The sequence below is a fragment of the Stegostoma tigrinum genome, chromosome 1, assembly GCF_030684315.1.
Source record: "Stegostoma tigrinum isolate sSteTig4 chromosome 1, sSteTig4.hap1, whole genome shotgun sequence".
In the NCBI taxonomy this organism is placed as follows: Eukaryota; Metazoa; Chordata; class Chondrichthyes; order Orectolobiformes; family Stegostomatidae; genus Stegostoma; species Stegostoma tigrinum.
In genome coordinates, this window is record NC_081354.1 from 124666949 (window position 1) to 124684725 (window position 17777).

The 17777-nt window shown below is 42.0% G+C and overlaps 1 protein-coding gene and 1 long non-coding RNA gene across 3 annotated transcripts in view; one reads left to right on the top strand and one right to left on the bottom strand.

The window, feature by feature from the left end:
- ankrd55 (ankyrin repeat domain 55) overlaps nucleotides 1–12215 on the top strand; it is an 87177-nt gene extending 74962 nt beyond the window's left edge. Inside the window, exons 10-11 of the mRNA XM_059648408.1 lie at nucleotides 9275–9376; nucleotides 11921–12215. Coding sequence (XP_059504391.1) covers nucleotides 9275–9376; nucleotides 11921–12195 — 377 coding nt within the window. The 3' untranslated portion in view covers nucleotides 12196–12215. The remainder of the gene's footprint in view (nucleotides 1–9274; nucleotides 9377–11920) is intronic.
- LOC125456974 (uncharacterized) overlaps nucleotides 1–17777 on the bottom strand; it is a 202602-nt gene that overhangs the window by 94282 nt on the left and 90543 nt on the right. The gene's annotated exons all lie outside the window — the stretch shown is intronic.

Here is a 17777-nt window from a genome sequence, read left to right on the forward strand (position 1 = left end):
TAGCAAGATTTACATATATGCATATTTCATGATAATCAGATGTCTCGAAACATTTTACAGTCAATAAGGTATTGTTGAAGTGCAGTCACTGTTGGAATGCAGAAAACATGACAAAATACCACATAAATGGTGTGATGTGAAGTTGATTTAGGAATAAATATTGGGAAAAACACCTCTTGCCCTTCATTGAATTAATGCTGTTGAATCATTTAACGAGAGACCACAGATGGAACCTTGATTTAGTGTTTTATTCAAAAGATAGGATCTCTAATGGTGCAATAGTCCCTCAGTAATGGAGAGAAGTGTCAATGTAGATTCTTATGCTTAAATATTGGAGCGGGCTCAGAATCCATAATTTTCTGACTCAGGCAAGAGTGTTACCAACTGAGCTATGCAGTTTTAATTAATATTTCAACATACAAACTATATAGGAGTGTGAGCCATTTACCTATTGTGCCTGGTCCACCATTTAATAAGATCATGGCTAATCTGATCATTCCAAATGCCCACCTACCTCTGATAATCTTTCACCATCTTCCTATTAAACTGTACCTACCTCTGCCTCAAAAATATACAAGCACTCTGCTATCACTGCCTTTTGAAGAAGAAAATTTAAAGACTCTCAAGCCTCACTGCAACCAGAAGTGAGTAGACTATGAAGGTTTGACAAGTGAGACCTCTTGGTGAAGTGGAGGACAAGTGTTTTTCTTCTATTCTGCAGTTTTGTTTTCCTAGCTTCTTTCACAGATCAATAGGAGTACACCATCGCCCAAGAGTTGGGAGGTTGTTAGGTGATTAACTAAGAGCCAGGTCTTGTAAACGTCAGAGAATTAGAGGAGACTAAAGTTAAGGCAAAGGAAGTAGCTTTAAAGATTAAGTAACTAAAGAAGTTAGCAAATGAGATTAAGTAAATTCACGTTTAAGTGATGGCCGGTGAGCTCAGTTAAATAAAATGTGACGCCTGACACGTGGGAATTCATGGACTCAACTGGTATCCTAGATGACCACACATGCAGGAAGTGCTCCCACCTGTAGAAATGCTGTGTTTCTGAGTTTCAACAGCAGTTGGACACGTGGTAGCCCATTCACAAGGCTCAGAGTTATACAGATAGTACATTTACAGCAGTGGTCACAAAGCAGCTGAAGGGACCGGAGGAAAGAAGGTATTGGGTAACCGCTAGGCAGTCAAAGAGAATCAGGTAGGTAATGCAGGAGCATTCTGGTGCTTTTCTCTCAAATTAGTTTTCCATTTCAGAAGCTGATGAGGGTTCTGGTTCCTCATGGGAGTGCAGACAGAGTCCAGCTTCTGGAACCACAAGTAGCTTGAGCATACAGGAGGGAAGGAAGATGAAAACAGGAGCAATAGTAGTAGGGGAATTCATTAGTTAAGGGAGCAGACAGGTTGTTCTGCGATTATGGATGTAACTCCAGGATAGTGTGTTGCATCCCGGGTGCCAGGGTCAGGGATGTCACTGAGCAGCTTTAGGGTATCCTGAAGAGGGAGGATAATAAAACTGCAGTCCTGTTACATATTGCTACCAAAAATATAGTTAAAATGAGGGATGACGTCTTACATTAAGAATTTAGGTAGCTAGACAACAGACAAAAGATTAGGTCCTCAATGATTGTAATGTCTGTATTACTACCTGTGTAGTGTGCTAGCGAGTCCAGAAACAGGAACGTACAGTAGATGGATGTGTTGCTCAAAATTGGCGCAGGAGGGAGGATTTTAGATTCCTGGATCACTATGACCATTTCTGGGATGTATGGAATTTTCATTGGTGGTGGACGGATGCTGTGCCTACAAGAGAACGAGAATGGGATAAAGATAGCACAGTGTGGAGCTGGAGGAACACAGCAGGCCAGGCAGAATCAGAGGAGCAGGAAAGCTGACATTTCAGGTTGGGACTCTTCTTCAGAAATGGAGAAGAGGTTGGGAGCTCAGAAGTAAAAAGAGAGAGGAGGGGTGGGGTTGGGGAAGGTAGATGGGATGGTGATAGGTGAGTGCAATAGGCAGTGGTGGGGATTGATCAGTGAGGTGGGAGGAGCGGTTAGACAGGAGAGAAGATGGACAGGTTGTGTCAGGTCAAAGAGGCAGCGATGAGAGGGAGGGTTGATCATGGGATGAGGCCGGGGCTGGGGAGATTTTGAAACTGGTAAAGTCCACATTGAGACCATTGAGTTGTAGGCTGCCAAGGCAAAATATGAGGTGCAGCTCCTTCAGTTTCTGGGTGGTGTCACTGTGACACTGGAGGAGGCCCAGGATCGACATGTCGTCCAGGGAGTAGGACGGGGAGGTGAAATGGTTCGCAACCGAAAGGTGTTGTCATTTGTCATGAACAGAGAGCAGTGCTCTACAAAGTGGTCTCCAAGCCTCCGCTTGGTCTCACCGATGTACGGGAGCACATTGGCATCTTCTGGCACTACAATCAACCCTAGCCCAGCTCAGAGCCTCCCTCTTGCAGGCCTGCAAAGGTCCTCTTCTTTTTTCCATTCTTTGCAGGATTCACAACATCACCCAATGATTTTAATCCGCCTTATTTGACATCTGACCTTCCCAAGCACTACTCCTCCTCTCTATATATTTCAGAGCTCCCTTCCCTCTCCCCTATTTCTTAAGAAGGGCCCAGACCCGAGATGTCAACTTTCCTGCATTTCTGATGCTGCCTGGCCTGCTATGATCCTCCAGCTCCTCACTGTGTTATCTCTGACTCCAGCATCAGCAGTTCTTACTATCTCTAGAATGGGATAAATATTTTTGTGGGTGGGTTTGATAATGCTGTTGGAAGAATTTAATTAGCTTGGCCACAGGAAGGTCACAGAGCATACTTTAACAACAGAACCAAGGCTGAGGGAGTTCAGCCATATTGAGTTTCAAGGGAGTAGGTTAAGGCTGGATACTTTCTATTTTAATGAAAGCAGTATTATAGGTAAGACAACTGAGTCATGGACATGATTGATACATGAGTTGCAATGTTTTTGACATTACAAAGACACGCTTGAGGAGGGGCAGGACTTCAAGATCTTCAAACAGGACAGAAGATTGTGGCATTGCATTAATTATGGATTCAGTTACTGCAGTAATGACGTACCATGTCTCAGAAGGGTCTTCAATGAGGCTTTGTGGGCCGAACTTAGAAATAAAGAGGGGATGGTAACATTGGGAGTATTACATAGAACATAGAACAATACAGCACAGAACAGGCCCTTCGGCCCTCGATGTTGCGTCAACCTCTGAACTAATCTAAGCCCCTCCCCCTACACTATCCCATCATCATCCAAATGCTTATCCAAGGACTGTTTAAATGCCCCTAATGTGGCTGAGTTACTGGCACCCAAACATTAATGGAGATAATTATAGTGTAAAGGGTTGAAAGGGGAAGGATTTGTTGAAATATATTCAGGAGAGATTTTTACATGAATGTGTAGAAGATCTAACAAAGGAAGGTGCAGTGCTGGATCTAATTCTGGGGAAGAAACCCAGAGAGATGTTCGAGGTAGCAATGGGAAAGCGTTTTTGTGTAGGCAATCTCAACACCATACATTTTAAGTTCCTTGTGGAAAAAGAAAAGATGGTCTGCAAAAATGTATTTTGGATTGGAGGAAGGCAGATTTTATTAATATAAGGCACAATCTGGCTGAATTCAAACAGGAATCGTTACTTCTGAAGTAAATCTACAGCAGAACAATGGCTAATGTTCAACATTAAACGGGCAAGATTTCAGGCTCAAAATGTTCCCATTAGGGGGAAATGTAGGAGCAACAAGCTCAGAGAACCCTGAATATCTAGGAATATTCAAGACTGGATAAGAAGGAAAAGAGACACCTTTAACAGGTATAATGGGAGCAAATCAATGGAAGCCCTAATGTAGTATAGAAAGTGCATGGGGAAGCTTAAGAAAGCAATTAGGAGATTATAGACTATAGAATATAGAACGAAGAACAATACAGCACAGAACAGGCCCTTCGGCCCTCGGTGTTGCGCTGACCTGTAAACTAATCTAAGCCCCTCCCCTCCACTATCCCATCATTATTCATATGCTTATCCAAGGACTGTTTAAATGCCCTGAAAATGGCTGAGTTAACTACATTGGCAGACAGGGCATTCCATGCCCTTATCACTCTCTGAGTAAAGAACCTGCCTCTGACATCTGTCTTAAATCTATCACCCCTCAATTTGTAGCTATGCCCCCTTGTACAAGCTGAAGTCATCATCCTCAGAAAAAGACACTCACTGTCCACTCTATCTAATCCTCTGATCATCTTGTATGTCTCTATTAAATCCCCTCTTAGTCTTCTTCTCTCCAATGAGAACAGACCCAAGTCCGTCAGCCTTTCTTCATAGGGCCTGCGCTCCAGACCAGGCAACATCCTGGTAAATCTCCTCTGCACCTGCTCCAATGCTTCCACATCCTTCCTGTAATGGGGTGACCAGAACTGCATGCAATATTCCAAGTGAGGCCGCACTAACGTTTTGTACAGTTGCAGCATGACATCACAGCTCCGAAACTCAATCCCTCTACCAATAAAACCTAACACACCGTAAGCCTTCTTAACAGCACTATCAACATGGATGGCATCTTTCAGGGATCTTTGTACATGGACACCAAGATCCCTCTGCACATCCACACTACCAAGAATCTTTCCATTGACCCAGTATTCTGCCTTCCTATTATTCCTCCCAAAGTGAATTACCTCACATTTATCCATATTAAACTCCATTTGCGACCTTTCAGCCCAATTCTGCCGTTTATCCAAGTCTCCCTGCAACCTGCAACATTCTTCCACACTGTCCACCACTCCAACAACTTTAGTGTCATCTGCAACCTTACTAACCCATCCACCTATGCCTGCGTCCAAGTCATTTATCAAAATGACAAACAGCAGTGGTCCCAAAACAGATCCTTGAGGCACACCACTCGTGACCTGACTCCAGGCTGAATATTTTCCATCAACCACCATTCATTGCCTTCTTACAGAAAGCCGTTTCTAATGAGGTTTGTGAGACACAACCTGCCCTTGACAAATCCATGCTGACTATGTCCAATCAAATTGTTGCTTGCCAGATGATTATAAATCCTATCTCTTATAATCCTTTTCAAAACTTATCCTACAACAGACGTAAGGCTCATAGGTCCATAATTACCTGGGGCATCTCTACTGCCCTTCTTGAACAAGGGCACATTTGCAATCCTCCAGTCCTCTGGTACTAAACATATAGACAATGAGGACTCAAAGATCAAGGCCAAAGGCTCCACCACCTCCTCCCTAGCTTCCCAGAGAATCCTCGGAAAAATCCCATCTGGCCCAGGGGATTTATCTACCTTCACACCTTCTAGAATTGAGAGCACCTCCTCCTTACTAACCTTAATCCTTTCAATTCTAGTAGCCCGTAACTCAGTCATCTCCTCTACAAAATTCTCCTGTTCCTCATGAGAAATAATCATTTAGCACCTCTCTAATCTCCACAGGGTCCACACACAATTTCCCACTTCTGTCTTTGACTGGCCCTGTTCCTACCCTAGTCATCCTCTTATTCCTCACATACCTATAGAAAGCTTTAGGGTTCTACTTTATTCTACCTGCTAATGTCTGCTCATGTCCCCTCCTTGCTCTTCTTAATTCTCTCTTTAAATCCTTCCTAGCTAATCTGTAACTCTCCATCGCCTCATCTGAACCATCTCGTCTCATTGTCACATAAGCCTCCCTCTTCCGCTTAACAAGAGACAATTTCTTTAGTAAAGCATGGTTCCCTTACCTTATCGCTTCCTCCCTGCCTGGCAGGGACATGCCTATCAAGGACACGCAATATCTGTTCCTTAAACCAGGTCTACATTTCGATTGTCCCCATCCCCTGCATTTCACTAACCCATTCTATGCCTCCTAAGTCTTGCCTAATCACATTATAATTGCCCTTCCCCCATCGATAACTCTTGCCCCGTGGCATGTTCCTATCCCTTTCCTTTGCTAAAGTAAACATAACTGAATTATGGTCACTCTCTCCAAAGATTAAGGGAGGGCCGTGAAAAAATACTGACAGGCAAGATTAGGGAGAATCCTAAAATATTCTGTAAGTATAAAAAGCAGAAGAGGATAACCGGGGCAAGAGTGGGGCCCATTAGGGACCAAAGAGTCAAGCTGTGCAAGGAGCTAGAGGACATTGGTAGATGTTAAACAAGTACTTCACATCTGTCTTCACTTTGGAGAAAGAGGATGTGGGCACAGAATTTGGGAACTGAGAAATTCTTGAGAAGTTTGACGTAGGTCCTGAAGCAATGTTGAAGGTTTTGGCAGGCACAAAAGTGGAAAAAATTCCCAAATCTGGATGAGTAGAATGCCAGGTAGCTATGGAAGACACGGGAGAATATTGCAGGGGTTCTGACTCAAATTTTTAATTCTTGTCTGGGTCTAAGGGGTGTATCAGAGGACTGGAAGGCAGCTAATGTGTTTGCAATTTTCAAAAAGGGTGGTAGAGTGAAACCAGGAATTACAGACAAATGAGTCTTAGATCGGTAAAAACCGAAAGAACTGCAGATGCTCTAAATCAGGATCAAAAACAGAAGTTGCTGGAAAAGCTCAGCAGGTACGGCAGCATCTGTGAAGAAAAAAATCAGAGTTAACAGTTGGACCCATCCTGAGGAAGGGTCACCAGACCCGAAATGTTAACTCCGAATTTTTCTTCACAGATGCTGCCAGACCTGAGCTTTTCCAGCAACTTCTGTTTTTATTCTAGTCTTACAATCAGTTGTGGGGTAACTACTGAAGAAAATTAATCTCCAAAGAGTCATACAGCACAGAAACAGAGTCTTCAGTCTAACTCGTCTGTCCTGACCAAGTTTCCCAAACTAAGCTAGTTCTACTTACTTACATTTGGTCCATATCCTTCTAATAAGACCATAAGACCATAAGACATAGGAGTGGAAGTAAGGCCATTCGGCACATCAATCTTTTCCCATCAATCAGCTAATCTTTTCTAGTCATGTCCTTTTCCAAATGTCTCCTAAATGTTGTAACTGTACCTGCGTCTATTACTTCCTCTGGCAGTTCATTCCACATACAAACCATCCTCTGTCTGAAAAATAACACACAGTGGAGCTGGAGGAACACAGCAGGCCAGGCAGTATCAGAGGAGCAGGAAAGCTGACATTTCAGGTCAGGACCCTTCTTCAGAAATGTGGGAGGGGAACAGGTCTCTGAAATAAATACTGGGGAGGAGGTGATAGCAGGTGGTGGGGATTGGTCGGTGAGGTGGGAGGAATGGATAGGTGGAAGAGAAGATGGACAGGTCAACGAGGTGGGGATGATGGGGGGTGCTGGTCTTGGGAAGAAATCAGAGGTGGGGAGATTTTGAAGTTAGTAAAGTCAACATTGAGACCATTGGGTTGTAGACTTCCAAGGTGGAATATGAGGTGCTATTCCTCCAGTTTCCAGGTGGCATCGTTGTAACGCTGGAGGAGGCCCAGGATGGACATGTCATCCAGGGAGTGGGAGGGAGAGTTGAAGTGGTTCATGACTGGGAGGTGTTGTCGTTTGTCGCAAACCAAGCATAGGTGCTCTACAAAGCGATCTCCAAGCCTCCACTTGGTCTCCCTGATGTAGAGGTAGCCACATCGGGAATAGTGGATACAACAGACCACATTAGCAGATGTGCAGGTGAATGTCTGTTTGATGTGGAAGGTTTTTTGGGGCCAGCAATGGGGGTGAGGGGGAAGCATCTCGTGCAATTGCAGGGAAAGGTGTCGGGTATGGTGGGGCTGGAGGGGAGTGAGGAGCATACGAGGGAGTCACAGAGAGACCGGTCCCTCCGGAAGGCAAATACGGCTGGGGAGGTAAATATATCCTTCATAGTAAAGGTCAGATTGCAGGTGGTGGAAGTGGCAGAGAATGATGCATTGAATCTGGATACTTGAAGACAAAGGGAATTCTGTCTTTTTTTTGTGGGGAGCAGGTGTGAGGGCTGAGGTGTGGGAAATGTCGAGGGCATTTTCAGCCACTGAGTGGGGGGGGGGAAGTAGTGGTCCTTGAAATACGAGGACATCTGGGATGTTTGGGAGTGGAATGCCTCATCTTGGGAGCAGATGTGGTGGAGGCGGAGGAATTGGGAGTAGGGGATTGCATTCTTGCAGGAAGGTGGTTGAGAGGAGGTGTAGTCTCGGTACGTGTGAAAGTCGATGGGCTTGAAATAAAATGTCAGTTTCGAGGTGGTCACAAGAGATTGAGACAGAGAGGTCTAGGAAGGAGAGAGAGGTATCAGAGACTTTCCAAGTGAACTAGAGATTGGGGTGGAAGGTGTTAGTAAAGTTGATGAACTGTTCGAGTTCCTCGTGGGACCACAAGGTAGCACCGATATATTCATCAATATAACGGAGGAAGAGGTGAGGGACAGTGCCAGTGTAGCTGTGGAAGAGGGACTGTTCGATGTATCCTACAAAGAGGCAGACATAGCTTGGCTCCATGTGGGTACTTATGGCTACCCCCTCAGTCTGTAGGAAGTGGGAGGAGTTGAAGGAGAAGTTGTTAAGGATAAGGACGAGTTCAGTTAAGCAAATAATGGTGTCGGTGGAGGGGGACTAGTTGGGCCTACGGGAGAGGAAGAAGCAGAGGGTTTTTAGACCATCTGCATGGTGAATGCAAGTGTACAGGGATTCACTTCCTCTTTGTGAAAAAGTTGCCCTTCAGGTATACTTTAAATCTTCACCCTCACACCTTAGAAATACGCCATCTGGTTTCAAATTTCACCCACTCCCCACCCACTTCTCTGTTCCACTTTCTCAAAATCCAAATATGTTACATCCAGTGTTTCCTCTTTATTTTGCTTGCCCTCCCTGTAAAGAATTCTAGTAAATTTGTCAGGCATGATGTCCTCTTCATTAAGCCATGCTGACTGCTTGATCGTATTATGCATTTCTAAAACAAATTTACAGCCCAGAAGAAGGCCCATGGTGTCCATGCCATCTGCAAATGAGCTTCAATCTAATCACACCTTACAGCTCTTGGTGCGCAACCTTGCAAGTTGCTTATAAATGTAATAAATGTTTCTGTCTCTACCACCCCTTTAAATTCCAGAAACCTGGCACCTTGTAGGTGAATATAATTCTCATTAATTCCCCTGTGATCCTACTGCCAGTTTCTTTAAATCTATACCCTCAGATATAGATTTTTTTTCTGCGAAGGGAAATAGTTCTTCCTATCCAAGAGTTTTCATTCATGTGATAACATTGAGAATACATACAGTTATATATATCCTTGCTACTTATTTTATGTTTCTTTCTAGGAATAAACATGCAGCAAGAATCCCTTGAGAAAATAAAACCGGAAGATTCAACGCCGGCACAGTCCTTCCTCGTTCCAATTGCTGATCATTACACTCGTAAATGTAAGTAAATATTTTAAAAGATGTTGCTGAAAATCATCTTGATAAACTCTGATCACAATTGATAACTTCTGAATGACTTTTATTTAAGTATTTGAGTTAAAATGTCTCTGATAACAATTCCAAAATAAAATTTGCATGTCAATACTGAAGAAAAAAAAATTTTTCTATTTCAAACACTTGCTGGTCAGACACAATAGTCTATTGCCCTTTCATAAACCTCCACCTACACTGTGCCCATCAATTTAATATTTTCCTGTGCATTTACTATTTTTTTAAGACGACTGGTACAGACATGTCTTATTATGTTTCAGCAAAAATCTAATAATCAAACTTTCATTTTATAGTTTATATTTTCAACTAAAATATCAGTAGTGCTTACAATATGTTGAATCAAGAATGTAAATCTAAAGCAAAGCAAATGATTAACATTCTGCAAATTTAACAACCAAGTAAGTATTTTGTCAATTTCCCATATACTGGCTGGCTCACCTGCAGTGTTTGTGTTTTAATTTTTTTTTAATTCAAATTTTCTTCATTGAAGTTTTCATGATAATCTTGTGAGTGGTATTCTGATATTTATCATCTGCTTACAGGAAAATCAAATTCAAGTTTACAACCCTGGTGTCATACTTACATGCCTTCAATAAACCAACTATTTCTATCACATAACATTGTCTGACTTTGTCCCAGCTCAACGTGATTTGCTGTTGAAATCCTAACCTCTATTTATGTACCTCTAAACTTGATTAATCCAATGCACTTCTGGCTGACCTGCCACATGCCATTCTCCACTAACTTGAGAATATCTAAACCTTCGCCATCTGTGGCCTTAACTACTAATTTTTTGTAACTGCAACTACCACCTTCCCATCCCAGCACGTGTCCCCAATAACTCTCAAAATAAAATGTCTAACTCAGCCTCAGATACATTGAATGACACTGTCTCCACTGCTTGCTGGGAAACAGCATTTAAAATACAAACTGCTCCTAGATAAAAGAAATTCTTCTTTATCTCTATTGTAAATAGGAGATCCTTTATTTTTAATGCTGTTTACTTGCCTGCCACGACATTAGAATAGGTGGCTATCATCATTAATGTTACCAATATGCACTTTGAACCAGTCATTCTGCACTCACTCAGTCAATAGGCGCATGGTCCGTGCCAGTGATGGATCAGCACGCAAGGAATGTAAACACCACAACTGCAGTTTTTGTGTACAGTTCTGGTCTCTGCTTGATCTGCTCTTGATCCCTCACTGATCCCACCTCTCGCTCACCACACTAATCCCTTGCTCACCAGAATGGTAAATACTGATGAAGCAGAGCAGAGAGTGGGACGGGGTAGTAGGGGTAGAATAGGAGTGTTCATGAGTTGGGCAGTGCGATGTTTGCAGTCCAAAGCTTGAATTGAATTGTCTTGAAGCTCTGAAATAAAAGAGTTTTTATTGGTCTCATTCTTTGATATATGCCATTATCTGCAGTGTTACAAGCTGTGATATTCTAGAAGTTGTGCCGGCTTGAATGGCGAGCCCGTCCCCTGACAGCAAACAGCGTATTTATAAACTCAACTCCTAGTTCGAGATTCTTCCATAGTAAGAAATATTATTTCAACATCTACTGTCAAGTCCCCTCAGAATCTTTTAATTTTCATCCTTCTATTAATCCAGAAAGTGTATGCACAACCTGTTCAATCAATACTCCCTCTTATAACAATCTCCTCATCTGAGGAATCAGCCTGCGTGAAAGATCTCTAAATTGCACCCCATGGGTGTTGTCCTTCCTTTTTTCCAGGTGGAGTTTCACTATTACCCCGTATAGTTGTAGCACAATTTCCAAATTCTATACTCCATTCCCCTTGCAATAAACGCTGACATTCCATTTACCCCTCCTTACTACCTTGTCTTGATTCATATTCAATGTCACCCAAATTCCTCAACATTTTGTCGCATCTTTATAATGAAATAATTTTCTACTTTCCTATTCATCTGGCTAAAATGCAGAATCTCTCAACTTCTCACATTATGCTCCATCTGCAGATTTTTTAATGAATTCTGAACCTATCTGGATCCCTTTGCAGACTCTTTGTATCCTTCTCATAACTTGCTTTCTTATTTATTTTCATTTTGTTTGTAAATCTGGCTACAATTTGGCAAATTTGGTCACTTCATCCAAAACATCGATTATAAGTAGCTGACTCCCAAGCACAGATCCCTGTGGCTCTCCACTAGTTACACTTCATCATCCTGAAAATTGTTAATTTATCTTAACCCAGTTTCTTGTGGTTTAATCAATCATCTTCCAATGATAATATATCTCCAATAACACCACAGAATCTTAGCTTTTGTAAATCTGAATACACTACATCTACCGTTTTCCATTTATCCAACATGATTGTTCAGATCTTCTGTTACAAGAACAAGTGACGTTTAAGCTGTCACTTTCTTGAAATGATAACAGTAAAACAGCAGACATGGTATTCTGTAACAACATGGCATTTTGAAATAAAACTATGTTTAAAAATTAAATCCTTTCTCTTAACTCTAGGTAATTTGTCATCTGACACCAGGCCTCAGAATGTGAAAAAAATGAGATCTATTCCTCAGACTTCTGTAAGGTCTACTATAGTGAATCTCCCACAACCACTCCCATCCATGCCACAAAAAGAAGGGATTGGTCAAATTCACTCACTTCTCCCAGTTACAACAGGCGACATTCTGAGATCCAATTGTGTACTCCCTGCTATTCCATCTGAGAAGAAAGGTATGCATTCAAAAGGCTTGTCCCAGTGTGTCATTGAATCGCAACACAATAGCCAATAGGAATGTATATTTTTTAAAAATCTCTCCCCATTTTTATAGCAATTTATGAAATGGAATAACTATACAGAAACTTCTTTAATTCATAACTGTTTACTTTAAATGAGACAGTGAATTTTTAAAATGAATTTTATATTTGTGAGATCTACGGTTTTGTTAAAAATATAAGCAGTTCTCATGGAAGCTTCATTTGCATGATCAATGTAATCAGTATTTGTGCAATACGTAGCTTAAACTGTACACAATTATCAGGTATTGGTGCATCTAAACTTGAGAAGGACTTGTTTGAATCTGCAGTTCAGCAATTGATTTTGTTTTTAAAATGTTGGACAGTGGAATTTTTAGACCACGAATGCTAGAAATATTGAATCAAGAAAAATGTGTTGACAGCTACATTCAAATGATGACCCTGTTCTCCCCCTCACCTGGTTCATTGAAGTGCGGACACAGAGGGATAAAACTGAGACGTTTGCTGAGTACAGAGATGTACTCAGCAAACTGTAATTTTAATATGCTCATTTGTATCCAAAGATCATGTTGGAACGGAGTGAAGAAAACGGAGAACTGCAGGCCTTGCTTACCTACAACAGTAGAGCAGTGTATACAGCAAAACAGGAGAACCAAATGAGTGCAAAGAAAGAATTTTAAAGCCCTTCTGTCAAAATAACAATACTGGATGCAAATAAATTATTTCCACCACTCCAGTTATCCTGGATCCACCTGATATTGGCAAAAGTCCAGTGCATATTTTTCTTCAATTCTCTATAAAACTTGCCACTTCAACATTGCATCAGAAAGCAACTAATAGCCATCAAAACAGTACAACAATACGAATCAGTATCAAATGTGATAAAGAGAGGAATGAAGAACCATAGCAGAAAAAAAATTGAAAGGAGCATTGAATTTAGATTTTTTTTTACACCAATAAAAAAAACTTACAATACTTTTTGTTGTCAACCAACTTGACTGAGTTTCTCTATGCCATTTCTCTCCAAACTCGCTACTTTTATGAGATAACAAGGTGTAGAACTGGATTAACACATCTTCAGCTGCTGCTTGGCCTGCTGTGTTCATGCAGCACTACACCTTGTTATCTCAGATTCTCCAGCATTTGCAGTTCTTATTATCTCGCTACTTTAATGCCTACCTCCTGACAATCCTACCATATTTCTCAAAATCGCTACTACTTAACTGCTTTTGATGTTCTGGATGTGAGAGTTTGCTCGCTGAGTGGGAAGGTTCATTTTCAGATGTTTCGTCACCATTCTAGATAACATCATGTGAGCCTCCGCCGCAGCGCTGGTGTTATGTACCGCTTTCTATTTATCTGGTTATGTTTCCTTGGGTTGGTGATGTCATTTCCTGCATTGGTGATGTCATTTCCTGTTCTTTTTCTCAGGGGATGGTAGATTGATTTGGAGCCAATGTGTTTGTTGATGGAGTTCCGGTTGGAATGCCATGCTTCTAGGAATTCTCGTGCATGTCTCTGTTTGGCTTGTCCTAGGATGGATGTGTTGTCCCAATCAAAGTGGTGTCCTTCCTCATCTGTACGTAAGGATACGAGTGATAGTGGGTCATGTCGTTTTGTGGCTAGTTGATGTTCATGTATCCTGGTGGCTAGCTTTCTGCCAGTGTGTCCAATGTAGTGTTTGTCACAGTTCTTGCAAGGTATTTTGTAGATGATGTTCGTTTTATTTGTCGTCTGTATAGGGTCTTTTAAGTTCATTAGCTGCTGTTTTAGTGTGTTGCTGGGTTTGTGGGCTACCCTGATGCCAAGAGGTCTGAGTAGTCTGGCAGTCATTTCGGACATGTCTTTGATGTAGGGGAGAGTGGTTATGGTTTCTGAGCCCATTTTGTCTGTTTGTTTGGGTTTATTGCTGAGGAATCACAGAAGAAACCTAGCAAACCATCAGACAGACAGTCGCACCAACACGAAGCAGGAAAAAGGAAGAAAAACACACTCAATACACAAGAAAGGAAAGCCCTAAAAGGACTCAAAAAAGATAAAAACATCATTATCCTACCTGCAGACAAAGGGCTCTTGACAGTCATCTTAAACCGACAGACTACACTGAGAAAGCGAATGCACTGCTTGCAGATACCGACACTTACCAACAGGTGGCGATAGACCCGACCCCACAACTAGAGAACCGAATCACAGCCTTACTCAAAAAACTTCAAAAATCTGGAGAATTAAACAAGAGGGACTTCCAAAAAATGAAACCAGATGGATGCAACACACCACGCTTCTACGGATTACCAAAAATTCACAAACCAGGAGCCCCCCTCAGACCCATAGTGTCCCTACCTGGAACACCAACCTACAGATTAGCCAAGGAACTACATCAAAGACTAAAACACCTAGTAGAAGACTCCCGCCACTCCATTCACTCCACCCAAGAATTTCTGAACACCAAAGACACCAAGATAGAAGAGGATGAAATAATGGTCTCCTTTGACGTAACAGCCCTGTTCACATCCATCAACATAAACCTGGCCAAAGAAACACTGACTACACTGTTAGAAGAACAGAAGACACATACACCAGACACCACCAACCTCATCAGCAAGGACAACATCATCAAGTTAGTGGACCTATACCTCACCACCCACTTCACTTTCAATAACAAAACCTACAGACAAACCAACGGTACACCCATGGGATCTCCGATATCAGGGTTCTTAGCAGAGGCAGTAATGCAGAGACTCGAACAAACAGCTCTGCCAATCATCCAACCCAAACTTTGGGTCCGCTATGTGGATGACACCTTTGTCATCACTAAACAAAACAAATCAGAGGAAACATTCAAGACCATCAATAATACCCTTTACTGGCATAACATTCACAAAAGAGGAAGAAAACAACAACAAACTGCCATTCCTAGATGTCACAGTAGAGCGAACAGCCAATGGGGAACTTCAAACCAGCGTCTACAGGAAAACAACACATACGGACCAAATACTGAACTACAGGAGCAACCATCCCAACACCCACAAACGAAGCTGCATTAGAACATTATTCCAACGAGCCACCACACACTGCAGCACAGAGGAACTACGAAGAGCAGAAGAAAATCGCCTATACAGCGTATTCAAAAAGAATGGGTACCCTATGAACACAGTCCGCCGATTCCTCAGCAATAAACCCAAACAAACAGACAAAACGGGCTCAGAAACCATAACCACTCTCCCCTACATCAAAGACATTTCCGAAATGACTGCCAGACTACTCAGACCTCTTGGCATCAGGGTAGCCCACAAACCCACCAACACACTAAAACAGCAGCTAATGAACCTAAAAGACCCTATACAGACAACAAGCAAAACGAACGTCATTTACAAAATACCTTGCAAGAACTGTGACAAACACTACATTGGACAAACTGGCAGAAAGCTAGCCACCAGGATACATGAACATCAACTAGCCACAAAACGACATGACCCACTATCACTCGTATCCTTACGTACAGATGAGGAAGGACACCACTTTGATTGGGACAACACATCCATCCTAGGACAAGCCAAACAGAGACATGCACGAGAATTCCTAGAAGCATGGCATTCCAACCGGAACTCCATCAACAAACACATTGGCTCCAAATCAATCTACCATCCCCTGAGAAAAAGAACAGGAAATGACATCACCAACGCAGGAAATGACATCACCAACCCAAGGAAACCTAACCAGATAAACAGAAAGCGGGACATAACACCAGCGCTTCGTCGGAGGCTCACTGATGTTACCTAGAATGGTAACAAAATGTCTGAAAACAAACCTTCCAGCTCAGCGAGCAAACTCACATCCAGAACCTCAACCTGAGCTACAAATCTTCTCAAAACTTTGTTAAAATGGTCCAAAAAATTGTCTTCGTAATATCTTTTATTACATTACTTTTGTCATGTTTGGTGAAATTCCTCTATGCATTATTTTAATTTTGGAGACTATATTAGATATTTTCCTAATCAGCCTGATCAGAGATATTATGACACAACTCTGTAGCAGGTGAGATTTGAAACCCAAGCCTCATGGATCAGAGATTGGGATACCACCGCTGTGCCACAGGAGCCCTTCAGAGACTTTGTAAAAACATATAAACAGAGGAATTTCAGCTTGACAGGTTTGCCAATTTGTTAAAAACACTGTGGGGTGGAATTATCACCTTAACGTATGCAGTTAGTGTACCTGTAATATGGAAAGTTTATTTATTGTCTAGTCTTTGCTTGGACATGCATCATATACTACTGAACTGTTTGTCATTGTTCGTCAGATTACAATAAATACTTCTCAAAAGACTGAGGATGTTCTTGTTCATTTTTTTTCTTGAACTATTAAATTGGTGATGCTTCATGATGTACACTTCCTAAAGATAATCACAGGTTACATGCACAAGGAGGCCATTTGGCACACCGTGTTTGTACCAGCTCTTAAAAAAAGCATGATTACTTAGTACCATGCTCCTGCTTTTTGCACATAACCTTGCACATTATTTTTACCCATACAATCATCGAATATCCTTTTGAATGTCTCAATTAATCCTACTTCCAAGATACCTCCAGGCAGTGCATACCATACCGTAACTACGTATTCAGTGAAAGTGTTTTTCCTCACTTGCTGCATTTCTACATCACTTTACATCTATGCCGTCTTGCAGTTATCCATTGGTTGTTCTGTGCAGTGCAGACGTTTCCTTTACCTTCTAGGCAGCATCATCAGTATGATCTCTAATTGAAGCGTTAGTGTTCTGCTTCCTTCTGGATATATATGATCCTCTGGTGTGATGGTCTTGTCTTGCAGGTCTGTTGTCTTAGCAGTGGTCTGTATATGGGGTCTATGTCTATGCGCTGTTAATGGAGTCCCATGTTGAGAACCAGGCTTCCAGAATTTGCTTTGCATGTCTGGTTGTTCACTTGTCCTGGTACAGTCACTTTGTCCCAGTCAAACTGATGGCCGTTATTGTCTGTCTGTATCGAGACCAGTGAATATTGGTTGTGTCTTTTTACTGCCAGCTGGTGTTCGTGTATCCTGGTCGTCAGTTTCCTCCCTTTTCGTCCAACGTAATGTTTATTGTATTTGCTCCATGGTATCCGGCATGTCATGTTGATCTTGTTCACTGTCAGTATGGGGCCTTTATTCTTTGATAACATTTGGCTGAGCGTTGTTGTAGATTTGTGTGCAGTCATGGTCTTACGAGTCTGGTAGTCATTTCTGATATATTTTTGCTGTAGAGTGGCTAGTGTCTTCTGTTGTACCGTGTCCTCTGGCTGTTGTTTGTTTCATAGGCATCTGCAGACAAAACTTCTTGAGTATCCATTGTGGGTGAAAACTTTGTGTTGGTGTTCCTCTTCCATTCTCTGGAGTTCTGGGGTGTTGCAGTGTGACGCGGCTCATTTAAAGAGCATCTTGATGCAGCTCTGTTTGTGTATGGTGAGACAGTTGCTATTGAAGTTAAGGATTTGGTCCATGTGTGTATACTCAGGTCCGGAATTCCCTGTTAGGCAGCCTCCCCATCATTACTTTTAAGAATGGGCGCTGTTTATTGTTTTCTTCCTCTATAGTGAAATTTATGTTTGCGAAGATGCTGTTG